Raw genomic sequence first — 27,018 nt, forward strand, 5'->3', positions numbered from 1 at the left:
AGTCTTTTTATTTAGCTCTTGCTCTTCAGAACAGCTCTACTATTCCTTTTTGTAACACAAGCTTTATGAATGAAATTCCAACCCATTAGCAAGTATATTTAATCCTCCCCATGTTACCATTGATCACAATTCTGTTTAACAGACTGCATTCCTCTGTCCCCAGGGCTGTTTTGTTTCTTTTTAGCAGGAACACAGTTCTGGCTGGCTTGGTATCAGGGGGTTTGGCCTAATATGCAAATGAGTTCCTGCTGGGCTTTTTCAACAAAAAAAGCTCTGTCTGACCCCACATCTGAGGTTTAAATCCTACTGGATTTACTGGGATTTACTACAGAGTATACATCAATAGGAATAAGATGATGCTGCAGGACTAGAATCCTGCACAAAGCTAACTCATTAATCCAACTCGATTTATTTATTTCTAAGCGAAGTTAGTGTCCAGTGAGACCTTTAAGACCAATGAAGTTTTATTCAAGGTGTGAACTTCTGTGTCCATGCACGCTTCCTCAGACACACTGAAATGGAAGCTAAAAGTTCATATATACAGAGATAGATGCCTTTACACAGGTGAACAATAAACAGTCAATGTATCTGAGGAAGTGTGTGTGCACTGTGTACACAAATGCTCATACCCATTATTAAACTCTGTTGGTCTTAAAGGTACCAATGGACTCTTTACTTTGTTCCACTGGCACTGCTTCAGACCAACTCGGCTGCCCACTTGGATCTTATTTCTAAGCACAAATATACCCTTTTGTAGCACTGCCTATCAGCCACCTGCACCTGTTGGGCCAAATATTGTTAAAAATTCCTTGCAGACATAACCCAGAAAGTGTCCCTCTTGACTTTTCCAGCCCCTGCTCGCCCGGTGGGGCGAGGAAAGCCTTTCAAAAACACAGAACGCAAATTGCTAAGAGTCCAAGGCGCTTTCTCACGCCTACTTCTCTGCAGCCCGAGCGGGCCAAGCGTGGTCTTCCCTTCCTAATGACCAGAGCCATGTGTCTGCTCAAGTGTGACTAACACTCCCTCGCCAAATCTCTCCCTGGGCCATTTGGAGCTCGCACGCGTCCACGCTCCTTGTTTACCCTTTCACGCGCAGCCTTTTTGTTTACCTCTCCAGCAAATGAGATAAAGCGGCCCACTGACTACTCAGCCCGGGAATATAAAGAGCTCTGCTTCGGGGAAGAGCCGATCCACAAGTCAGTCCAGGGCAAATCTGCAGAGGACAGACGACAGAGTGTGTCAACGTGGAAGGCGCAGCAGCAGCGGGCCAGCGGCAGCACCTGGGCCGGGTTGAGTGCTGCAAAGGACAGAGCATGGAGAGCTCGCAGCTCTGCCACTGCGGCTCTCCCCCTGTCGAAGCACTGAACGGCCGGATCTGCTGCAAAATTCAACAAGGGTACCCCGCGCTTTCGTGCAGTCCTGGGCAGGGCATCCACCACGCGGCAGGGCCCTGCAAATTGGCAACTTGAGCTCGAAATCATGCTTGGGGTGGGGTGGGGGGTTGCTTTGGTTTCCTCTCTTCCTTTCCAGCAGTGTCGCAGATCGCGCGGAAAAATGAATGAATGAATAAAAAGCAGCCAGTCAGCCTGGCTTAAACTGTATATTGCTTGACCCTGCAGGTCGGAAGGCTTTTGGAGACCTTGGATCGCCACCCCTAAAGATGTAGAAAGGCAGCGCGGGCAAAACTACAGTGCGGTGAGTGTGTCGATTCTGACACTAACCAGCAGCAACAATTCCCCAGTTGGGGGCTGGCTGTGCGGGCTCAGCAGCTCCTTAATCCCACAGGTCCATTATACCAGATGCCTTGCATACATGCCAGAGTTAATTGGTCAAACTCCAGAAAATGATGATCGGTTTCCAAACTAAAAGCAGCAAAGCAACGGCTAAGGCTTCCAAGTCTTTATCACTAACTTATCAATGTTAGAGATACTACCATTCCCATTTTACTTAACTGTTTGGTTGGAATGGACTGACTTCTTAACAAATAAAAGCTGAAGTTTTGGTTGCTGCTGTAAACTAAAATTGATTTCACCAATGATATCTAAATCAGTATGTTTCTATTTGAATATAACCTCTTTGTTGGGGAAAATGAACAAGATGTTTATTTGTACCCACAGCTCTTTTGGTGTAATCAGTGTTTAATTACCTTCCATTCACAGGTAAGAAACTTGTGAAAATATACTATTAATTGTATTGTTTCACCATTTTTGATTAAAAAACATTTGTTGCTCAATCTTCTAGCTATGTAGCCTTCCTGAGATTACAGAAGACTCAGCAAAATTTACACAGTACACGCACCCAGTCAGGTAAGATATAAGCATAAATATTCTTTTTAATATCCTCAGGAAGATTCTATATCCATTGACTGGTGGCGTTCCTATGTCACCTGCCCTATGACTCTAACAGCAGAATCTCAAAAGGTACATGTTTTTTACGTGACAGAAGCACTACTTTGCTTGCTCAGTTTCTGTGTGTCAGATCTAGAAATTATACTTTTACCTGGCACAGCTTGAGTGATGAAATTTTTCAAACCACACAACACTCTTATTTTGGCTTTAGATATTAAGACCAAAGTCCACCCCTCTAAAGGAAAACAAGTTGTCATGATGACTATACAACATGATTTCCCTACTGCCCCAGACGTCAAGCATTCTTGGAGACTGGAAACTTATTTACTTCATTTATAACTCACCCTCTCCCCCACAGGGACATAAAGCAGCTAACATTTTTTTTTTCATTTCCTCCATTTTATCCTCACAACAACTCTTTGAGGTAGGTTAGGGACTGTGTGACTGGCCTTAGGGATTCAAACCTGGGTCTTCCAGATCTTAGGCCAGCACTCTAACCTCTAAACCGCACTGGTGCTTGCTTCCCAATATGGGCTTGTTGCTTCCCCATGCTTTTGACATGCCACTGTTTTTTTTAATGCCTTCAAATGTTGTTTCATTTGAGGGAGGGGGTAATTTCCTACCAAGGGATGTGGAATAGTATAGCATCACACAATTTTGTCAGATCTCAAAAACTGTGAGGAGTTGGTACTTAAATGGGGGACCGCCAAGGAAAACGTTGCAGAGGAAGGCAATGTCAAACCACCTGTGCTGAACCACTTGCCTTGAAAAGCCTATGGGATCAGGATAAATTGGCTATGATTTGAGAACACTTTGTCTATTCCACTGCTTCCCAAAGGCTCAGGGATGAGTTATTATATATCTCTTGCCCAGTTTTGCTTTCCCCTAAGGCTGTTGTCTCCATTGTTTTACCTGATGGGCAAGGCATAGTGTATTTCATGGCCCATTCACTGCAGAACAGGATTCTTGTATGGTACCGAGCTTTAGTGGCTGATCCAGGTAAACATAATTATATCCTGCCTTTCTCTTGGCTCAAGGCATCTTACAAGTCAGTTAAAAGAATCATACAGAATAATTTTTTAAATATTCTGTGTGCTTTTTCACTTCATCTGAGGACTGTCCATCCTATGAGATACAAATCGGTGAAGCGGGTAAGGAATGCTCTGGGCTACATAGTAATTTCCCCCTCTGAAATGACTTCTTGCAGTTCCAATTTATTTATTAAGGTACACACAGGAAATGAGGTCATGACCACTGCTGAGATTCTGTTAGGTCAAAGTTTCCAACTGCTTGTGTGTACATAAATTATACTGGCTTTTATGGGATTTATGATTGCTCATCTGCATCAGGATTGCAGCCTTAATTTGCTATCTAATGCCATTAAGGCATATTTGATATCTGTGTAATTAGCAGTAACTGTTCAATAACAATCCTGTGGTACATTGGTTATTTCAGTATGTTGAACTGTATAGCCTAGGAAAAGAAGTTTTCATCATGGCAGTTGGGGAAGTGGTGGGCCAAGTAGCCCTCCTTGGAGAATCAGGGTCCAAACAGCCCTAGTTTGGTGACAAGTTCTATTCTCTTTGTGTACAGTGCACTTATGTCTGTCTTGCAATATTCTCTGAAATATGTATGCAAAAGTATTCCTGTGTAGATAGATCCAAGTAGGCAGCCGTATTGGTCTGAAGTAGTAGAACAAAATAGGAGTCGATTGCACCTTTAAGACCAACTTAGTTTTATTCAGAATGTAAGCCTTTGTGTGCACACACACTTCTAGTAGCCACTGATACTTATTCCCCAGGAATGTTTAATTTAATTCCAAAATTGTTGGCCCTGTGGCCAACACTACATTCTCTGGCAGCAAATTCCACATTATAATCACTCTCTGTGTAAAGTAGTATTTCCTTTTGTCCATCCTGAACCTACTGTCTATCAGCTTCACTGGATGCCCTCGAGTTCTAGTAATTTGGAAGAGGGAGAAAACACTCTGTCAACTCTCTCCGCCACTTGCATCATTTTATATGCCTCTACCATGTCCCTTCCTTAGTTGTCTCTTGTCTAAACTAAAAAGTCCCAGACTCTTCCTTCACAGGGAAGGTGCTCCAATCCCCTGATCATCTTGGTTGCCTTCCTACTTTCCCCTGATGTCTTTAATTGCTTGCAGTTTAGTTATTCTGTTGTATGTCACTAAGAACAAAAGGAATATTGTGTTAAGTCTGTGACTTTCCCTTAAACAGTAAATTAAAAAAAATCAACTATTATATTGTGTACTTTTTTAGATTATTCTGGCCCAGATCAAGGTGTTTTGACTATTTATATCAAGAAGCTGAAGCACTGCTGAGAAACTTTCCTGTCCAAGCCACAATTTCCTTTTATGAAGACTCAGAGAGTGAGGAAGAGAATGAGGACCTGGACTCCCAAGAGAACTGAGCTATCAACTGTACTAAATACTCGTGTGTGGATTAATTTAATGTTAATATCAACATACTTTCATAAGTATTTTAAACTAATTTATATGTAAAATATTCTTAATTAAATGGTTTTTTATTTTTATAATACCAGTACTTGGGGGTCTTTGTATCTTTCATTTTTTTTTAAAGACACACATCTGAAACCAATACTTCACCATACCATCAACTTTATAAACTTAATAGAGATATCCACAATTGCAAAGGTAGCTACATGTATTGGGGGTGGAGAGGTAGAGATGAGTTGGAACCTCCCAACACTTGGTCCCAGCTCCCAGAGCAGCCATTTTGTGGTTAGCTGCAAGCCATTTTGTAATGATGCCCATCACTGTTTTCAAAGTTCCTAAACTGCCCATAGGCTTAATAACTGTTGGGATTGTTAGTATTGAAATATACTTCCTGTGTTTTCTATATAGGAAATACAAAACATGAAGAAGCCCTAAATTATTACTATTAGAAGCCTGTATAGTTTAAAGAGCGTTAACAATAAATTCTGCTAAGTCTCAGTTCATTTGCTGGCAAGTAATCCTGATGATTTCAAATGGCCTGTTCTAAAATAATGGTTGGGAATAACACTTCAGCATTAAAAAGTAACATCTAGGTTCTTAGGACAACATACATTAAAACAAATCCTTTGCATATGCCTGTTCTTGCTCCAAAGCAAATATTGGACTACTGCTTTACTTTTAAATAAATGTAGCTTAAATGAATACTTAAACCAAATTAATGACTTGTGAGCTGCATTTTAAAAAATTAACTGACTTATGCCTTTTCTACTCCACTATGCTCCCTATGTATTAATTTCTCATTATACAGGGAAGATATTCTTGGTGGCTGGCTCATAGCTATCAACCTCTTTCCCTGTTATCAGATACCAAAACCTAACCATCTCTCAGACCAATATAAACCCTTTCAGTTTTGGCTGGCTTTCAGTGGTCAAGGTTAAGCTGGTGAGCTGAGAAGAAGAAGACTGCAGATTTATACCCCACTGTTCTCTCTGAATCAGAGACTCAGAGCAGCTTACAATCTCCTCAGGGGTGGCCAATGGTAGCTCTCCAGATGTTTTTTGCCTACAACTCCCATCAGCCACGCTGGCTGGGGTTGATGGGAGTTGTATGTAAAAAACATCTGGAGAGCTACCGTTGGCCACCCCTGTATATCTTCTCCCCCCACAAGACACCCTGTGAGGTGGGGGGGGGGCTGAGAGGGCTCTCACAGCAGCTGCCCTTTCAAGGACAACTCCTGCAATAGCTATGGCTAACCCAAGGCCATTCCAGCAGGTGCATGTGGAGGAATGGGGAATCAAACCTGGTTCTCCCAGATAAGAGTCCGCACACTTAACCACTACACCAAACTGGCTCTAAGGCACTCTTAATTATAGTTATGATGTGGTACTCATTACTTTTTTATGGTGTCCAAGCAGGAGTGTGGAATGCTGTGTACCTGATCTCATCAGATCTCAGAAGCTAAGCAGGGTCTGTATGGGAGACCACCAGGGAAGATTCTGCAGAGGAAGGCCTGTTCTTGCAGGTAGCTACATGTATTGCTTAATACCATCTCTGCTTAATCACCTCCCTTGAAAACCCTTTGGGGTTACCATCGGTTGGCTGTGACTTGACTGCACTTTACATACATGATGCTCAAAACACCTTTTCATTTATGATACTATTTAAGCAAAAGTTTATTCAACCATATTAAATTTGATAATGCGTGTTAAATTATCAAGATTCAAAGCAAAGTACCCTGAAATTCAGTCCTGTTAATTATATACCAATTTTCAACACCTGTTGTCCTCTTCAAAGCAGATTACATTTTAAAAAGGGTTTAAACTATACGAAAAAAAATATCAATATATAAGCAATACAGAAGGAACGCGAAGGCATGAGAGCGACGCCTGGTTGTTCCCTCTTCTTTCCTCTCCTGGGCTCAGTAATCTGAAGGGAGCGGGACAAACTTTTGGGGGTGCAAACCACGTGCGTCCACTACTTTATTTGGAAGAAAATCCCACACACGGACAGGGCGACATAGTGATGAACATGGGTTTACTCCCGATTATACGTGCACGGCCTCATACTTTTCACTGAGAATCAGCGCCGTTAGAGCCAAACGGGCAGCCAAATCAGATGGATGTAAGAATAGCAAACATCCGGACGTAAAATGCATTAATCAACGTAGTGTGAACGCGCCAATACATGAGGCCGTTAAACAGCGCACAACCCTAATTTGCGCTGCTCATCCTGCTGTATGCATGGGATAAGTCGAGTCAATCATCACCAGCACCGGCGCCTCTTCTTTCTTTGAAGCGGCAAGAGTTTGACTCCGCCTCCCTACTCGTACCACTCTCGCGCTTGCGTGGTGTTCTGTTTGGCCTTCCCTCTTCGCTTGGGGGTGGCTTCGGCGAAGGGAGGAGCCCGGAAGTTGTTGCTAAAAAAGTGTGACGGCTATAGCGGCTCTTTGTGTAGGCGGCTTGTGTGGAGGAGAATGTTGAACGTCCCGGTTCAGTCCTTTCCTGCCCCCGGTTCACAGCAGCGGGTGGCCGTGGCTGGGCGCAGCAAGGTTCGAGGAGACTCTTTTAAGGGGCGCTTTGGGTGGTTTGCGTAGCAGCACCTGCAGAATCTGAATTAGGTTTGCGGGATTTGGGGTGGGGGAGGGGGTGAGCTGAGAGGAAATGGGAGTACGTCTCGTGTTACTGGAACCAGCTTCCTATCAGGTGGCTGTTCAGCAGGTGAAGTTCTTCCTGGGCCTGGAGATGCAGGGATATGGGAGAAGCTTCTGTTTTGTGCTGGATGAAACCCTTGACTGAGTGATGTCCGTAAATGCTTAGGCATGTACGGTAGCTGTTCTGGTGTTTTTCCTGTGTCGTATGTAACACTGATGAGTTTAACTCCTTTCTTCCTTTGAATTGCTGAGAGTACTGCATAATGGTTGCTTAAATAATCAATGCCTACAAGAGGTTGATGCTAGGTGCAAGCTTGCTTTTGAGAGACCCTGGCTGGGCTCAGACCTAATGCCAGGTCATAGTTGTTGTTGTTTGTTGAAACCAGGACTTGGTTTGTTCTTGACCATTCAAATTGTGGTTAGTCTCCCCAAATGCTGATGCGCTAATCTGTGTTAGTCGGTGATAATCTACTTTTGTCCTGTTGATTTGCTGTAATTTTAAAACTACTAACCTAAAATCATCGACTACTAAACATGTGGGGTTTTGTTTGTAGCTGATTTATGGTGACCCCTTAGGGTTTCATGGTAGGAAATGTGCAGAGGTGGTTTGTAATTGCCTGCTTCTTTGTCGTGACCCTGATAACTCCTTAGGGATCCCCATGCAAATACTAGTCAGCTGACCCTGCTTAGCTTCCAAGATGTGACAAAATTAGGCTAACCTGGTTTATCCCAAATCAAGGTGTATTGACTATAGCAGTGGGAAAATTTCAGACCTCCTGTAAGCCATGTGACAAAACTGTCAGTCTATTTCAGGGGTAGCCACATGCGGCTTTTTCACACATATTGTGTGGCTCTTGAAGCCCCCCACCACATTTGTCTCTTTAAATCACTTCTCCAAGCTAAGCTACCAGTGCCTTGGAGTATGCATTTAAAGATAAAGTTGCTTTCTTTCCACCTCTCGCTCCTTCCCCCATCTATTTGCCTGCCTGGCTGTCTGCCTTCCTTCCTGTCTTGCAGCTCTCATACACCTGATGTTCATGTCTTGTGGCTGTCAAACACCTGACTTTATTCTATGCTGCTTTTATGTTAAGCAAGTTTGGCCACCCCTGGTCTATCTGGTTTCTACCAAATAGTGTGGTAGTAAATTTTCACCATTTTAGGTCTTCACCAGGAGCAATTTTTTTCATGCAACATCTATTTTCTCTTTTGTGGGCCGTGCTCCTTGAACTTTACGAGAGAAACAGAATTAAGCAGAGATTCTGTAGAATCTCTGAAGTTCTTTTGGTTTGGCCCCTGCAAGCATCCAAGCCCAAATTTTCCCAGTTCTAGCAATTCAGCCCATGTTACAGAAGTGTGCAGCCTTTTAACATAATCTAAGTACTTACCTGAAGTGGTGAAATGGTGCGAAATCTATACTGCATCGGAGATGTATTATGGGCACAGGAAACAGAAGAAAATATGAGGGAAACAAAGTGCCTTATGGAAAATGAAGGATGACTATGAGCTGCATTGTGTTAGTGTTTTTAACTAGAAGTGGGTATAAATATAAAGGGGGTTACTCCCCCCTTTCATAACTAGATAAAATAATGTGAAATCAGAATGAAGAAAGAATATCTTGCATATATTTTGTTCTATTTATTGTTTATGTACTTATGGTTTTATAAGTTGCTTCATGGAAAAAATCCGAAACCTGAAAAGAATAATTGCTGTTACCAAAGAGAGCACTGCATTCAGTCTCGTTTACTTCTAAGCTCTTGTTAACAAATGCCTCTTCTCCCATTTTTAGGTACCCTTAAAACCAGGCCGAAGCCTTATGGACTGGATTCGGTTAACTAAGAGCGGGAAAAATCTTGCTGGTCTGAAAGGAGGATTGATAGAAGTGACTGAAGAAGTGCTTACCAAACATAATAAGAAGGATGATTGCTGGATCTGTATAAGAGGTGGGTGGGTTGTTTTTTATTTTTTGTGATAGTCAGGTACGCTTATTTATTTTATGACTGAATTCATAGTGGCATGGGCCCCTTGCTATAATAACGTTTACATATGAATGGCTTTTGCTTTTGATGCTTTTGAGTATACATAGATTAAAGGGATGTGAAAAAACTGGTGTTCATTATAAAAAATGCTGTTGATCTAAACAGGAGGCCCTCAACTTTTTTTGAGGCTGTGGGCACCTTTGTGATTTCAGCTCAGTGTGGTGGGTGCAACTACCAAATGGCCACTACAGGAGGCAGAGCCAAAGCCCCCTTCCCCCCACCATGGAGCCCAAGTGCAGAGGACAAGTGGGATATGCTGGAAGAGGAGAGAGAATAAAACATTCCAGTGGCAACTGCCACTGAAATGTTACTTTAATTAATTTTATTATATTTATATCCCGCCCTCCCCACAACAGTCTGATATGAAGCCCTGCTGGGCAGGAGTCCCATGTGGGTGTACCCACTTTCTGAAAACACATGGGCACCTGGGAAGCTCTTGGTAGGCATCATGTTTGGAATCCTTGAGATTAAATAAATTTCCAAAAACTTTGAAAAAAAGGGACATTTTGGGAAAAATTGAAATTAATTTTATTATCAAACTTGAACTTCTTTTACTGATTTAACGTAAAATATGTTACTTATTTAGTAATGTCCACTAAATAAAAATAAAATAGTACAGAAAACAGTACTAATTGGCAAATTTATGGAATTTAGAAGTGTAAATCTTTTTTTCCCTCTGTAAGAAAAATTTCAACTATACTTAGAACTTGAGAAAAAGTATGAAACTGCTGTACCCCATGCTGCCATAGCACATGCATTATTGATTTTTACTATATGAGAGGCAGGAAAATAAAAGTTGAAAACAAAGTTGTGCTGGATAAAATAATTTCTCTCAGTCACAGTAGGAAGGACCAGCATATTTGCATATTAACTGAAAGCACTTTAAATAATGTGTTATCATTAAATTATGTTAATTGTTGCCAAAATGTATTTACGTTTAAAAAAATCTTGAAAATCAGTTTTGTTTTGTATGTGTTGGAACACCAAGCTCATTGTCTTGTGCACACATGTCATTCAAAGAGGATCTAGTGCTTTGTGCTTTCTGAAAGCAGAGGTATGGCACATAGTGGCAGAGTTCTGAAATTTCCAATAAAGATGTAGGAGGGTAAGTTGAATGTCTGTTTTATCTAGTTCTAGAGGCCTCATGATTTCTGGAAGAAAAAAAAAATACCTATCAGTAGAGGCCATAGGCTATCCAGGTTGTTCCCTCCTCCAGCAGCGGGGTAGGAGAATTGAACATGCAATTTGGTAGCTTACTAGCTTTCAGTTACATATATTGGAAATTAGCATTCTAATTCTGTGGTCTGTTGTTAAGAGAAATGGATATGCTTTGTTACTGGGTTTCATTTTCTTCAGATCGTTGCTTTTGATATGCTTGAAATTGGAAGCTCAGCTTGAATTTGAACAAAAAAATGAGACAGAATTTTGCTTAACTTGAAATATACTTTTATTTGAAAAATCGGTTGAATTGTGATTGTTGGTGGTGCCCTTTCCTCTTTTCAGGATTACTATCTGATTAGAAGTTACATGCAGTAGTCTAGCTAAGTACCTAATGATGAAACAGATTGTGCTTGTGGTGGTGTATGACAGTACACCAGTGTCAGATACCTTAAACCACAAAAACAGTAATCAACAAGATATTTAAAGGATTTTGTTCCACTCTGGGGTTATAGTAAAAAGAACTCCTTTGTTTTAATAGGCTGAAATCCATCTGTTCTGCTTCCATCTGTGAACAAGCAGATGTGTCTTTCAAACTTGATTGCAGGGTTGGGGTTAATCACTTGTTTGTTTCTAGCATCTGGTATTTGTAGATAAAATGCTTCACTACATGGGTGTTTCGTTTGGCTGTAGTGGCAAGTAGTTGCCATAAGATCTTCTGAATCTGCATAATTCTTTTTCTGTTTAATACTTGTAGACTTCCCTAGCAGGAGCTGTTTATATGTAATTTTGCACTATCATCTTAATTTTTACTGGCATTGTTCCTTTCATTTTTTACAGGCCTTGGTAGAAACAGACAGTTTGAGTTTTAGCTTACAAAGCATTCTGTTTTATTACTGAACTTCATGATTTGTTGGTACTGATCAGTGCAGAGCTCAGTAATTTCCCAAGTGTGGCTTGTTTCCTGGAGCTTTAATTTTTTCTTGTATGAGTTACATTCTGCTGAGTGCAAGAATACTGCATCTTGCTACAGTTCCTGGCTGGTACACAAATAGCAGCACTACTCTAAAACAACCACCAAGTCTCATGAAGATAGAAAAGCTTTATCTTTATAGCGTGTGTGCACAATGTGTGCATGTGCATAATGGTTTGGTGTAGTGGTTAAGAACGTGGACTCTAATCTGGGAGCACTGGATTTGATTTGCCACTCTTCCACATGCAGCTGCTGGTGTGACCTTGTGTCACTCACAAGTTCTCTCAGAGCTGTTCTCTCAAGAGCAATTTCTGTCAGAGCCCTCTCAATCCCACCTACATCACTGGTTGTCTATAGTGGGGAGGGGAAGGCAAAGAAGATTGTAAGCCACTCTGAGTGAAGGGCAGGGTATAAATCCAATAACTTCTTCGCAAGTGTTGTAAGAAGAACATCTCACAATTCTGTGAAGTGACAACAGGAACCAAACCTAAAATATTTGCATATATTCTCTTTATTGCCTGGTGTGTTTTATTTGTGACACAGGCTGCGTGATTTTTAGAGAAGAGTATTTCCCAAAATTATGCTTACGGTACTTCTGTCTGTGTTTGCATGGTGGAAGGATCACATGGAGGCAAAATGTGTCTTTCTCTTGATTTTCAGTAATAATGAAAATGGTGATAGGGATGCAGGTTCACGCTGGCATGCAGAGAACACTCTGCAGAGTGAATTATGAATGGAATGTGTGAAACTTGCTAAATCTTCATACTCAGTGCTCAGAAATGTACACTAGATGGCATTCTCAGCACATGTAGGATGCAAAGGCTTTTCTGCATACAGTCATGCCTTGATTGTACCAAGAAGTACAGTGTGTTTTCAATAAACACGGCATACTTTCTTCACCATACATTATAGTATTTATGTCACTGTTGAATGGCAGACATGCTATACAAGCAACAAAGCCTTTTGTATCAGGTTTGCAGCAGTTCTCACAATTTAGAACATGAGCCATGCTGGATCAGATTAAAGACGCATCTAGTCCAGCTTTCTGTTTACACCAGGGTTGGCTAAACTGCGGCTCGGGAGCCACATATGGCTCTTGAAGCCCCCACTACTGCACAGAAAATACTTTGTTCTTTAAATTACTTCTCCAAGCCATCCAGCCAGCAGCTTGGAGAATGAATTTAAAATTAAAGTTGCTTTCTTTCTGCCTCTCCCTCCTCCCTCCATCTATTTCCCTTCTTCCCTCCCTTGCTTGCAGCTCTCAAACATCTGACGTTCATGTCTTGTGCCTCTCAGACATCTGACATTTATTCTATGTGGCTCTTACGTTAAGCAAGTTTGGCCACCCCTGGTTTACACAGTGGCCAACCAGTTACCTCCAGGGAGTCCACAAACAAGAATACTGCAACAGCATCATTCTGCTTGTGCTCTCCTGCAACTGATTTAAAGGGCATAAACTGAAATATGAACCATAATTCATCACAAACTGGGCCCAGTTTGTGGTTTGCAAACCTCAGCTCATGCCATTCCACTCCTGTGAACCTCCTATGAAACTCCCAGGTGACTTTGGGAGTTTCATGCAGTTTGTGTCAGCAGACATACTGGCACCAGTGGCAGGGCTTGGAGAAGGCATTTAAGGAGACCCCAGTGGCAGTGCAGCTTGTAAAAGCCATTTACAGGGATCCCTTTACATGGAGTCTGCAAGGTGCACTGCCACAGTGGCACAAGTCACAAATAAACTCAGGCATTTAAATTTAGCTTCTGCAAGTGAACTACTTTGGCTTCAAGGGAATAAACTTTCTCCTTGCACAGAGCATGCACCCACAAATTCTGTTCAGAAGATAGTTATACATGTGGATTTAGGCCATATATAGAAGGATATAGACATGCTAGAACTTGTTCAAAGGAGGACAGTGTAGATGGTGAGGGGTGTGGAGGCCCTGTGAGGAAAGGTTGAAGGAGCTGGGTATGATTAGTCTGTGGAGGAGATGACTGAGAGGTGATACTATCACCATCTTCAGGTACTTGAAGGGCTGTCATAGAAAGGATGTTCTGGTGTTGTTTTCTGTGCCTCAGAAGGTCAGACCAGAACTAATGCATCAAAATTAAATCTCAGAAGAGTTTCCAGCTTAATATTAGGAAGAACTTCCTGATAGAGCGGTTCCTCAGTGGAACAGGATTTATTTATTTAGTTGATTTCTATTCCACCCTTTCCTACGAACAGGCTCAGGGCAGAGTACAACATATCAACAATAACAATTAAAAAATCACTGTAATTAATAAAACATACCATTAAAACAATAGAATTAGCAATTTCAGCAAAAGCAGCTCTGGCACAATAAAATAATCAAGGCTTCCTCAGGAGATGGTGGGCTCTCTTTCTTTGGAGGTTTTTAAACTGAGGCTAGATGGCCATCTGATAGCAATGCTGATTCTGTGTACTTAGGCAGATCTTGAGAAGGACGGTAGGAAGGTGCTTTGTTCTTATGGCCCTTTCTTACATGCCCAGGGAAATGCAGTTTGCCACTTTGAGGTCAGGAAGCAATTTTTTCTAGGCCAATTTTGCCAGGGATCCTGGAGGTTTTCTTTATTATTATTTTTTTGGCCATCTTCTGGATATGGAGCAGGGATCACTGGGGGTGTGGGAGGGGAGATATTTGAATTCCCTGCAGGGGTTTGGACTAGATGACCCTGGAGGTCCCTTCCAAATCAATAATTCTATGTAACACTCTATGAAACAGGCTATTCCTCCTCATTCCTGCTGGCTTTCTACCTTTATAATGGGTATTTTAAAGTTTATTTTATATATATATTTTTAGCCAGAAGTTGAATAAGGGTCAAGTGTCCCCGCTCTGTAGTTCTACATTGACTCAATACAAGTTGAGTGCACTGGCTTCTGTGCCCTGCTGCTGAACTTGCACAGGTGCTTAACTTGCTAGGACTTTTTTAAAAAAATGGATACCTCATAACTGGGGCTGTCTCACTCATGAGGTGAGGAGCCCCCATTTTTGAGTGAAAGTTTTTGTAAGCCTCCACACCTCTTCTCTTGTCCCTTGTCAGTAGGCATTGCACACTGAAGAGCTTCTGTTCAAAGTATGTGTAGCAACAAAATATATGTGTTCTGTGAAGTCTTCTACCTTCTTGTGACTTCTGCCCTCTGTGAAGTCTTCTGCCCTCTTTTCTGTCATCTTTTGAGCATGGAGAAGGGATCAATAAGAGTGGGGGGGGGGAAGTAGTTGAGAATTTCTTGCATTTTGCAGAGGGTCGGGCTAGAATCCTAGAGGTTCTTTCCAATTTTGTGACTTCAAAACAATGAGAGACCATTAGCACTTTAAAAGGAAGTTTACAAAAAAATGTCTTTTGAAGGTAGGCTTGAGAAGGGTAGCTGATTATACAGAGTCACAATTCAAAAGGCCTTGACCCAAATTTTAATCTCTTTCTTGATTGGATGGGACTTGGCATCGGAGACAGTAAGCAAGTTCCTTATCTTATATTCTAATAGTGAATTGACCAACTCTTTGGATTCTAAAATCTGGTTACTGGAGCTGTGAACAGTTAAGACAGATCTTTCTGCAAACTTGAAAAGGAACCCAAGGGACCTAGAGTTGTAGAAAAGTATGATAGCCAGTGTGATATAACAGTTAGTGCTTCAGAGTGGGGTCTGCCAGACCCAGGTTCCTGCTGACTGGGTGATTTCTGACCAGTCACTGACTTTCAGCCAAACCTACCTCACAAGGTTGATGTGCAGATCAAAATGGGGGGAGAAGAATGATGTTAGCTGTTTTGGTCCCCACAGCGACTTGTGTGACTGTTGTCATGCTCCCCTGCACACACCTCCCAATAATTATTCTTATCTCCATCCTGGACCTGTTTCAGGGCTTTGAGCCACCACAGACAAGGGGGCACATGGGGGGGGGGGAGCCAGCATCTGTTTCAGCTGTGGGGTGGGTGGGAAGACAGCAAGGGTGAGGGGAGTAGCAGAGTTCCAAGGCTGTGGGGGTAGTTGAGAGAAAGAGGTGGTTGGGGGGGGTAGTTGTAGGAGGGTGGGGGGAGTGAATGCCTTCACTTGGGTGGGTGGGAAGGCAGCAGGGGTGGGGGGCACTCACCCAGAGCCTCTTTCTAGAGCCCATTGTATTTTTTCCTTCCAATGGGCCTTATTCCTAGTTGAGTATAATCTGTTTCATTTACAATTTCTCTCTAAGATTTTTTGTTTGTGCTACTAAGTGGTTCCATATATACATCCCTTCTCTTTGTAAGAAAATCTGTATATTTTCATTAAACGATTTTTTAAAGTTACAGCTTTTTTTTAAAAACACTTTTCAGGTCTTGTATATAATGTTACACCATATATGGAATATCACCCAGGCGGTGAAGATGAGTTAATGAAAGCAGCAGGGGCAGATGGCACAGACCTCTTTGATCAGGTAAAAACATGTGGCCCTGGGGTCATGGAAAAATAATCCAAAAATTGTGCAGTACATAAGATGTTTTGTTGTCTGTTGAAAACACTGCTATTCTATCACTTCCTTTTTTAGAACTGCAGATTATGTATTTTACAGAAAAAGGACCAATTTTAATAATAACATTCCCGTTTGAACAAATAGATTATATTGGATTCACTTCTGTTGCTTAACTTTAGACCTGAGGTCAAATTCAGAGGAGTCCTTAAGCAGATGGTTTCCTTGCTCTTAGATTGTTGATCATTTATTTATAGTCTTGGAGTAACAAGACCCTTTTTGTGTTTGCAGCAGCACACTAGTATGGCTGTTTCTCTTTACCTCAGTAATTTCCTGGAAATGTTAAAAAATTAACTGTTTCCTTTCATGCAGGTTCATCGTTGGGTTAATTATGAATCTATGTTGAAAGAGTGTCTAGTTGGAAGAATGGCACTTAAACCTACTGCTTCTGTGAAAGGTATGCACAATAGATAATACTGAGAAAAATTATAATAGATATAATATTTTACCATCTGAAGCTGAGGAGTTGCCCTCTGAAGCTAGTATGATCAGGTTTGAATCTGCCAAGAAAAGCCCTCTGCTGCTGAATAAAATTAATCAGCATAATGTTTCTGAACCTTTCAGTACTCAGATGTGCTCCCCAAAATTCTCAACTAGTGCCACAATCTTTGGATAGCCTAGGTAAGCCTTATCTCATCAGATCTCAGAAGCTAAGTAGGGTTGACTCTGGTTAGTACTTGGATGGAGACCTCCTTGAAATACCAAGTCATGAGGACAGGGGCAGGGCTTTATTTAGACACCTCTCTGAATATCCTCCAGGCCCCCAGCAGGGGTCAGTCACCAGAAGTTGACATGGCAGGCACACACACACATATACGAAATACAAAAATTACCAAAGACAGAGTGGGAGTGTAATCCTAGAAAATTGTTAAAATCTACCATATGCATGTGGTGGAATGTGCCCTCCAAGTCACAATGACTTATGACAACCCCACAGGGTTTTCAAGGCAAGAGAAATTCAGAAGTAATTTGTCATTGCCGGACTCTGCATCACATCAGGCTGAAAATGTAACCACAGCCATCTAAAAAACAGTAAATTCTTCAGGAAATAGAAAATATTCAAAAATGTAAAAATAATGAGTCTAGCATATGAGTACTCCAAGTACTCTTTTTTTAAGGCTGTTAATCTTTCATTAGATGCCAGAGAAATCAAAGGATTTTTCAGGCGCTGTAACCAATCAGTGCCCAATTGGCCTCAGATCTCTCTGAAACTATTCCCCTTGCTTTGAATTTGCTTTCTACTGCTGCTGTTCAGGCTAAGCTAGAATCTACTCTTAAGAATCATTCTCTTTCACATTCTGAAGGAATGTGCTCTGTGCTCAGTATCAGCCCGAAAAATCAGAAGTTAATCCACGACACAGGAAGTCCAAATCCATCATCACTTGTCAGATTATTCTGTTGTGAACAGAAATACCCCACATTATGGCCAACATTTCTAAGGAGATCCATTACATTACACAGACCCGCTCCTGAGGGTCTCCGGAGATATTGTAGAGGACTCTATAAATTCTTATATTTGAGCTCAAAATTCTATAGGTAGCTATCAAAAGATACAATAACAACGAAAGATAGAAAACAACCCCCCCCCACCCCACCCCTTAACAGCATTATCAACATCAGTCTCTCTTATCTACCTACCAAAAAGTCCTGACCAGGTTTATCGTAAAGTATAATTGTTGTGTTTTGGGGATGGTACATGTTATCACCAAGAATGTAGACAAAAGTTTGGAAAACACATCTCTGCATCTAGGCTGCTGGGAATGATGGGGGAGAACCAAAGTTCTGTTTAATAAAATACACATAGTACATATAGCAGATACATGAATTTCATGTCTCCTTTCCCAAAATTCTGCCAGTTTCTCTCCTATGAGTCTTGAAATTTATGTCTCCTGTATAATTGAGTCCATCTATCTATGTTTGTAATGTAATTATGTGAAGACAGTGGCACTTGGTGGATATATATAAGGCTGCAGTGTGAACAGCTAAAGACATGTTGGTCAAGGACTATGCAAGTCAGAGTCAAAGGTTCAGTGTAAGGGTCAGAATGTCCAGGGCTTAGAACCAGTGCAGCTCTTCAATAGGTGTCAAAGCACTGTAGTCAACCACATAATGGTTTCTGACCTCCCCCACACTGACCTCCCACCAGAAATATAAAACAATTTGGACTCAGAAATAACAGAAAAGTGACTTTGCACAGGTGTATTTATAATATATGTATATCTCAGCCATATATCAGTTAGACCCTTGAGCCTGAGGGCTGTCAGCCATTTTATTAAGTTTGCTTCTGATTTTGTCTGTAAGGGCGTTTTTGCACTCACCTTCAGCCGGCGCGACCCCCCTCTTCACCGCGCAGGATCTGCACGGATTTCGCACTAAACGCCGCGGAGCAGCCGGAAGAGCCGGAAACTCCCGGCGCTTTTGCGGTGCAAACGGAAACCGCCAAAAAGCAGTTTCCGTTTGCTCCGCTTTTGCGCCGGGAGTTTCCGGCTCTTCCGGCTGCTCCGCGGCGTTTAGTGCGAAATCCGCGCAGATCCTGCGCGGTGAAGAGGGGGGGTCGCGCCGGCTGAAGGTGAGTGCGAAAACGCCCTAAGAGAAATCTGGACATTTAGTCTCTGGACAGACTGAATATAAAAAAATTATTGTCCACTAGCTGTCAGAAACCATTTCAAGAGGGAGGAAGGGATTGCATAAAACCCCAGATGCCTCTCAAAATTCCGAGTGGCATTCTCAAGACTTGTAGGTCACCCACTTGGGGGCACGTGACCCCTGTTAAAAATTGCTTTGATAGTTTGTATTTGTTATCAAAGATTTCAGGTTTTCACGGCTGGTAACATCATTAGGGTTTGTAGAATCTTTCGGGATCAAGTGCCGTGTTCTACTGGAGAAAGTTTTCCTTCCAGACGTTTCGTTCTCAGCTGTGGAGAACATCCTCAGTGGCGTTGCAGCCGGAGCAGGCACTCACACCTTCTTGCACAGCAGCCTGCTCCGGCTGCAACGCCACTGAGGATGTTCTCCACAGCTGAGAACGAAACGTCTGGAAGGAAAACTTTCTCCAGTAGAACACGGCACTTGATCCCGAAAGATTCTACAAACCCTAATGAAGTTTGTATTTGTTTAGTAAAAATAGGCTGATACAGCTGAAGCTTAAAATGTAAATTGTTTATGCATGGTGTACTGCTGTTACATCTGCGTCAAGCTTTCCTGGCCCCCGGGGGCCTGCTCCTGTGCCACCATTGCCGTGGGAACCCTGCTCCTCTTGGCAGTCAGGCCAGAGGTCTCAGAATGGGAGGGGGTCAGGTTACTTTACCCTAACGCTCTCCTCTCAGGCTACTGTGCTACTCAGCCCTTCTCTCAAGATCCAGCACTAGCCTTCACTCTTCTTCAACCTCTTCTGTGGCGTCTTTTTTTTCCTTTTCTCTGACTCCACCCTCCTATTGGGCTTCCTGCTTGCTAGGCCTCACCCCTGCCTTTAAGCCGAGATGCTTGGGCCACACCCTCGACACACCAGATGCCTCACTACCAGCACTGAACTGGGGTGGTTCTTCTCTACTCAGATGTGGCCATTGTTCAGTTGCAGTCAGGCCTTCCACTGCCATCACAGGGGCTTTCCTTTCAGTTGCCTACATTGCAGGACCTCACTTTGCTCCTCTCTGATCTGGGGATGGGCCTGGTGGGGGCCTCTGATGGCATGTACCAGCTGCAGCAGGGCCTCGTCCTCTAGACTTCTGTCGGCCCCAGGCTCACCCGATTCCCAGTGGGCCTCTTGGGCCCAATGGTGAGTTGCAGAGCCTCTGTGCAATGGTGGGATACATGTTTCTCTAGCCAGGGCCTGGGGGCTGCACTCACCAGCATCAAAGGGGGGGACTCTGATGGTGTGGATGCTATATTCCTCAGTTTATGGACTTTTGCTTTAATTCTGAACTTTTGTATTGTTAATACTTTTTTCTTCAGCTTGTTTGACCAGTATTTACTTTTCTACAGTAATTTTTTTGCCCTGTATGCTTATATAGTTATCTACTTCAGAAGTCTGTTACTATCATGATCAATGTGTTTTTCTTGTATACTTACAGAGCCTTGTCGCACTGTACATGAAGAAAAGGAAGTTGTAAATGGTAAGTTATGTGTTAACAGTATACCAACTTTTTTTAAAAAATAAGGCAGCATACAGTCATGTGATTCAGCATTAGAAAGGGGTCTCACGAGTCAGGTAGCTCAGTTTCCTAACCAATTGTGAGATCATCTGTTTCAGACTCTTGGTTTCTTTTCCAATCAAATGAAACTATGCAAGCCAAGACATAGGGAATCAGAAAGCAGATGAACAGTGCCTAAAGGTATCTGCAGATCATCCAGCCTTGCGCAACTCTAGCAAGAGAGCCAAGTTCCATGCTGCAAAATAGAAGATGCATCCTGAGGATCTTATCCAAGGCTTCTTTAGGACTGTAAGACTTTGACATTTGCTCCTATAGAATTATAACACAAAAACAGAAAAATGCAATTGTCAATCTATACAAATATTCATCTTTATAAATCCTATCACTGGCCCTTTTTGTTTTAGAATCTGATTATAAAGATATCAGTAGAGCTATAGCAAGAGAGGTCTTGAACTCCTCTTTGTTCTTTTAAAAAATATTGTTGCTCCTATGGTCTTTTCCAGATCAGTGTTCTTGATTTCTTGTTCATTGCTTCCTGTTTTCTTATTGTTTCTGTTCACTGTCTTATCTTGAGGTTCATTAAATGACTGCCTTTTGTTGAGTGTGATTAGATTAATTGTAAAGTGATTCTTCCATGTACAGATGCACATGTGTTTTCATTTCTGAGTGTTTATAACAAGTAGGTTTCATACTTTCTGGTTGCAAAAGAAATCAGATTGCTGTTTTAATTAGGAAGTGACAGATCTCTCTATAAGTAGCATATCTCAGAACAGTTGAAAAGATAGATCTCATCAAGCTTGTATGAATATGCTAATCCAGTTCCAGTGCGAAAAAAAGAGTGCCTATATGCAAATATGTAGATCCAGGTGAGCAACCATGTTGGTCAGAAGCAACAGAACAAAGTTGGAGTTCAGTAGCACCTTTAAGACCAACAAAGTATTATTCAGAATGTAAGCTTTTGCGGGCATGCACTTTGTCAGATGATGAAATGGGGTACAATGGGCAGTGCTACATATAGGTGGTGGACAGTGGCTAAGCATGTAAAGTAGTACAAAGTTAGAATCCAGTGACAAAATAGTGAAATAAACAAATTGAAAGAACATGGAGTTTGGTCTGGATAGCATTTGCATGGGAAAACAACAAAGGCAGTAAACACGTCAGTTGGAGAATGATGGTGAGTGTGTTACATGTCAATAAATGCAGAGTCTGTGAATTGCTCTATTGCTCCTCAAGCCTGCTCAGAGGTGTTCCTGTCCACTCAATTTACTTGTAGCATACATTACAAATATCATTCCAGTTTGCCAATACAAAAAAATACTTTAGAATATAATGAAAGATGGGTTTATAGCATATGTAATGAGATAAGCAACCAATATTCCTTATTTAAGTTTGTCAATACGAAAAAGATATTCTGATATACTATTTTAAAAGAGAAGTACATTGGAATACTGTGGATGTATAACTCTACTTGGTGAAAATGGGTTTAGCATAGGCAGTGAGATAAGAAATCAGTATCCCTGCTCAGTCCTAGGGAGGTGTCTCTTCCAGCTAAACCCATTCTCAGCAAGGGCTATACATCCACAGTATTCCAATGTATTTCTCTATATGCAAATATGCTTTTAGACATGAATTAATATTATACCTTTGGATGAATTTTCAAGGCAGCAGTTAAATAATGAGCTATGGCCACGGTAACAGCTTTATCTTTGCCAGATAGCAAATATAATAAATGGTAATTGTGTGAACATACTAGAAAGTGTGAAATCAATGGAGAAATAAAAGATCTTACAGAAGAATATAAATCACAACTGAATTAAAAAATGGCTCAGTCCATTTTAAAAGATCATTTAGAAAAATCTGAATTTCACCACAGCTTTCCATGTTAATAGGAAGATGGAACCAAGATCAGCTTCTAAATATAATCTGAAATTTGAACAGCAGTTAGGCGCTTGGAAGATGGCATGGAGAAGTTTTGACTGTCAAAATTAAATTTTAGAGGAAAGTAGGGATGCTAGTTCCCAGGTGGGGACGGGAGATCCCCAGGTTTTGTGGGCTCCTGTCTTTAGTTGTTAAGGCAAAAGGTGGTACCTGATTGGGTCTAGAGTAGCGAGGGCTGCAGCGCTGATTGGAGCAGTGAGACCTGCCGTGGCAGGGCAGCAATGGCAAGAAACAGCACCATGGAGAGGGTCTTTCCCTTAGTCAGCAAGTAAACCAGTTGTCCCAGGCTTCCTCCCCCTCCCAGTGAGGGAAGGGGGGGATTGGGAGGAGTGGGCATGCTGGAAGATATTCAAGAGACACGTCTCTTTAAGTATCTTCTCTTCTCTTGCTGGCGCATGCAGTTGCTGCAGTGTGATTCAGGGAAGGTATTAATGTTTAAATAACCTCCCCTTTCTTCACTGAGTCATGCCGCAGCAGTGGCATGTGCCAGTGGGAGAAGGGAAGGTATTTAAAGAGACATGTTTCTTTAAATTCCTTCCTTTTACTTGCTGACACACACTGCAACCCTGCCTCCATTGCTCAGCCCCACAGCAAGTGTGCTTCTCACTGGTTGTTTCAGGCTTCCTCCCCCTCCCAGTGGCTAGGGCCCCGCTTTCCAATCAGCCCCCCATAGATCGTGAATTTATCACAATTCTGCAGGGCCTATAAGACACATCTGTTCAGGCAGGCTTTTAATAACTAAATGGAGGTACTTTTAACATCTATGAGGGTGTGTATGATCTACCCCACAATATCATCACAAATTAATGCAAAACAGACAGAACGCCCTCTGAACTGTATTTAAACTGTTTTAATATTTTAATGTTTAATAATGTTTTATTGTTGTGATACGAATCTGTCATCGAACTGAGACTGTTGTTAACCGCCCTGAGCCAGTCTGGGGAGGGCGGGATACAAGTGAAATAAATAATAAATGAATGAAAAGCCTCAGCATCTCCCAAGGCCATTTACAACAGCCAATCAGCAGGTAGCAGATAAGTTGATATACAAGTTGACAGTTAATTAAACTAAAACTAAATTGGAATTGAAAATACTGAAAGAAAATTTTTAAAGGGGCTGTTAAAAGAAATACTTTGAGTAAAATAAATAGCTTGAATATTTAGCAAAACATACTAAGGCTTAGCAATATCTAGCAGAAGTTACTTCAATGCAGATTATCTTGCTAATTTGCAACACCACTTTTTATAACTCAAATTGTATTCATTTTATATAAACCAGTCATAACATATGCACATAAACCATTTAAACAGCAATAATATCTGCTCAAATTAGAATATTACATTTTCAGCATAACAACAAAAAAGGGAACAGTGGAAGTTCAATACAGTACAAAATCAAGGTACTTAGTTGGTACTGAGGATATAACAGAAAATTTTTCATTTATATAAGAAAATCAAACCCATTTTTTCAACAAATGTATTGGCCATCAAAGGATTCTCAGCCTGTAGGATTTGTGCTGATTTTATCTTGTATCAGTAGATCCCAAACCTTATCTAACCATTGGCATAAAGTAGGAATCTTGTTAGTTTTCCAGCACTGAGCTAATGTAATCTTTCCTGCCAAGAATAATAAAGGAATTCCAAGTTTAAGTTAGAGAAAGGTCTGTTAACCCAATCAAATGGATATAAATGTAAAATGAGTGTAAAGCCACTCCCCAAAAGAGGTGTGTAAAATGATTTAAAAAAAAATAAGACGAGGAAGAGGAGTTTGGATTTATACCCTGCCCTTCACTACCCAAAGGAGTCTCAGAGCGGTTTACAATCTTCTTCCCCTTCTCCCTCCCCACAATAGACCCCTTGTGAGGTAGGTGGACCTGAGAGAGTTCTAACAGAAACTGCTCTTGATAGGAACAGCTCTATGAGAACTGGTGACTGTCTCAGGGTAACATCAGCAGATGCATGTGGAGGAGTGAGGAATCAAACACGGTTCTCCCAGATAAAGAGTCCCTGCACTTAACCACTGCACCAAACTAGCTCTACACCAAAGATTAAAAGGGGTAAGCCAGGATCTTTGTACAACTCCCCACCACCTGCTTGGCAAAAGAGGAAACAAAGAGTAAAAGCTGTTACTCCGGAAAGCTAATAAGGTGAGCTGTGGCTAGGATTAAAAGAGGCAGGTAAGATAAAGACTACCTGCTTCTTTTAAAGAAGAGGGGTAGAAAACAAAACTAGTGAGATAAGGTAGAATCTCAGCATGGCCTTGGATGTCTGTTTCTCACACTGAAATGAATATTCTAATCAGAACTTTTTACTACTACTATTACTAATGTTCTAGACCTGTACCTAATTTTAAGATTCCTTCTTCACAACTCATATTTTTAATCTTTTGGCACAATTCCTTCCTGAGGACTTGTCTGTCTTTCTTCAAAAGTATGTTTCCAATATAGCTCACAGACAGCCATGTTTTGCTATAAGTCTCTTGAAAGAGGTAAAATTAGATTTCATTTCTTCTTTTGTGTCCTTCAAATTCCCATTTCAGGAACTTAGTCTTTTTCATTCATTCACATCTTTTCTTCCCCCTTCCCCCATTTTCCCTTTCATTGGCTTACATAATACCATGATTTCTGCAATTTCATTTTCAGTTCCCGTCTTTAATTTGCTTGACATTGAAGCGACATTTAAGTGTCATAGATAGCTGACATTTTCAGGGAGCCTTCCACTGTGAACCCATATTTCCTGCAAAGTTTCATCTGTTTTAAGCCCTGTCAGGAGAAAAAAAAAAGACAATTGGCTTTTCAGTGTTGACAGTTGGCTTTTCAAACCTTTTCATTTCTTTTCTGACTCTTAACTTTTCTGCTTTGAACTGGGATTTCTTTTTGAGAGAAGAATCAAGTATGTTGCCCTCCTTAGAAGAGGACTGGACTAAAGATCCTGTGTTTATATGTGTCACAAGCAGAGGAGCAGGGAGGGCCTCTACTGGCTTTTATTTATTTATTCATGATTTATATCCCACCCTTCCCACAAGTGGCTCAGGGCGGCTTCCAGAAATTGGTCAAACATAAAAATTAAACAATTTTAAATATATAAACAATTAAACATTTAAAACAGTTAAAACCTTAAAAACCAGTAAACATTCCAAGTACATATAGAACAGACGTCTGGCCAAGCTACATTGAGTTCTCATCTTAGCTAGGTGTAGGCTAGCCGGAAGAGGGTCGTCTTACAGGCCCTGCGGAACTGAACAAGGTCCCGCAGGACCCTCACCTCCTCCGGCAGCTGATTCCACCATGTAGGGGCCATAACGGAGAAAGCCCTTTCTCTGGTGGATTTCAAGTGGGCTTCTTTTGGCCCAGGGATAGTGAAGAGATTGTGTTCCCGTCCTCAGTACTCTCTGGGGAACATGTGGGGAGAGACAGTCCTTCAGGTAGGCAGGTCCCAGACCATATAGGGCTTTAAAGGTAATAACCAGCTGCCACCACTCTGGTAAAGGTTTGTCTGGGAAGGCAAAGCACCCGTCCAACCCCTGTGTTTTCCTTCTTTGCAAATACTTTTTATCTGTGACCAAAGAGGTATGCAGAGACCCAGGCAGTATAACAATAACAAGTTTATTATAAGTACTCAAGAAGAAACAAGTGGTATCAAAGATTTCAGGTTTTCACGGCTGGTAACATCATTAGGGTTTGTAGAATCTTTCAGGCTCAAGTGCCGTGTTCTACTGGAGAAAGGTTTTTTTGCCCTTTCACCACACCCCCTCCAGCCTAGAAATAGCAGCTCTCCAGCAGCCCTGGCCTCACTCAATGCACAGCAGCCAAGAAGGTCAGAGCGCCTGCTCCGGTTGCAACGCCACTGAGGATGTTCTCCGCAGCTGAGAACGAAACGTCTGGAAGAAAAACTTTCTCCAGTAGAACACGGCACTTGAGCCCGAAAGATTCTACAACCCCCTAAAGAAACAAGTGGGTTGTAAAAACTTTTAGTGCAGCATTGAACAAGGAAAAACAAGACAGTAAAGGTGGGTTTAAAAAAAAAAAAGCCCTGACACAACTAGCAGAACGTTCCCTACTTCTGATTTCAAACCAACTCACCCTTCTTGGATGAGGGATCCATCCTGCTACAGCCTCTATCCATCTCAGCAGTCCCAGAGAGAACATTTCCCTCTCTGTAGCTAGCCTTTTAATGCTTTCCTCCCAGGTTCCACCCCTCTAAGCCTTCACTGGGCAAGTTTTCCCTCCAAAACTTCTGCCCACCCAGTCAGGGACAGAAGGCATGCTAGAAAATGTAGGCACTGTAGCTACTTTGATATAGGCTTCCTTGGAGCCGTTAGGCCTTACTAGGCCTAGGATCATGACAGTATGAGAGAGATTAATTTGAAAACAAGATTAATTTTGTAAATATTAAGGGGTGGAATAAGTACCCTATGTTATTTCTGTAGATGGTGTGTTAAAACTCCTAGAACCATAACAAATACTAGAGGAAAATGATGGACTAAAATTTAGTAAACCAAACATAGTCTCTATGAGGTTGAGTTTGGTGTAGTGGTTAAGAGCAGCAGGCTCTGATCTGGAGAACCAGGTGAGAAGTTGTGACTGTCATAAGGTCACATCTGCTGGAGGATTGAGGAATCAAACCCAGCTCTTTCAGATAGGCTGTATACTTAACCACTACACTAAACTGGTGTTTCAGTTTGGTACCTGGGCTTTGGTCTTCATCTTGTAACTGTTGTTTTGCTGTGACATAGGGTCTGAGCTTGCTCCTATTCATCAACACCAGTGTTG

The 27,018-nt window shown here is 41.7% G+C and overlaps 2 protein-coding genes across 2 annotated transcripts in view; both read left to right on the plus strand.

The window, feature by feature from the left end:
- Positions 1-1,280: 1,280 nt before the first annotated feature.
- RIPPLY2 (ripply transcriptional repressor 2) lies at positions 1,281-4,778 on the plus strand. Its single transcript, XM_060236616.1, has 4 exons — positions 1,281-1,396; positions 1,620-1,695; positions 2,242-2,306; positions 4,628-4,778. The coding sequence occupies exons 1-4, from the start codon at positions 1,314-1,316 to the stop codon at positions 4,776-4,778; spliced, it is 375 nt and encodes a 124-aa protein (XP_060092599.1). The 5' UTR covers positions 1,281-1,313.
- A 2,433-nt stretch (positions 4,779-7,211) lies between these two features.
- The window catches only part of LOC132570190 (cytochrome b5 reductase 4), a 44,305-nt gene continuing 24,498 nt past the window's right edge, over positions 7,212-27,018 (plus strand). Inside the window, exons 1-5 of the mRNA XM_060236626.1 lie at positions 7,212-7,372; positions 9,261-9,414; positions 15,965-16,065; positions 16,471-16,555; positions 20,229-20,270. Of these exons, the coding sequence (XP_060092609.1) occupies positions 7,298-7,372; positions 9,261-9,414; positions 15,965-16,065; positions 16,471-16,555; positions 20,229-20,270 (457 nt within the window). The 5' untranslated portion in view covers positions 7,212-7,297. The remainder of the gene's footprint in view (positions 7,373-9,260; positions 9,415-15,964; positions 16,066-16,470; positions 16,556-20,228; positions 20,271-27,018) is intronic.

The sequence above is a fragment of the Heteronotia binoei genome, chromosome 1 (assembly GCF_032191835.1).
Source record: "Heteronotia binoei isolate CCM8104 ecotype False Entrance Well chromosome 1, APGP_CSIRO_Hbin_v1, whole genome shotgun sequence".
NCBI classification, from domain to species: Eukaryota; Metazoa; Chordata; class Lepidosauria; order Squamata; family Gekkonidae; genus Heteronotia; species Heteronotia binoei.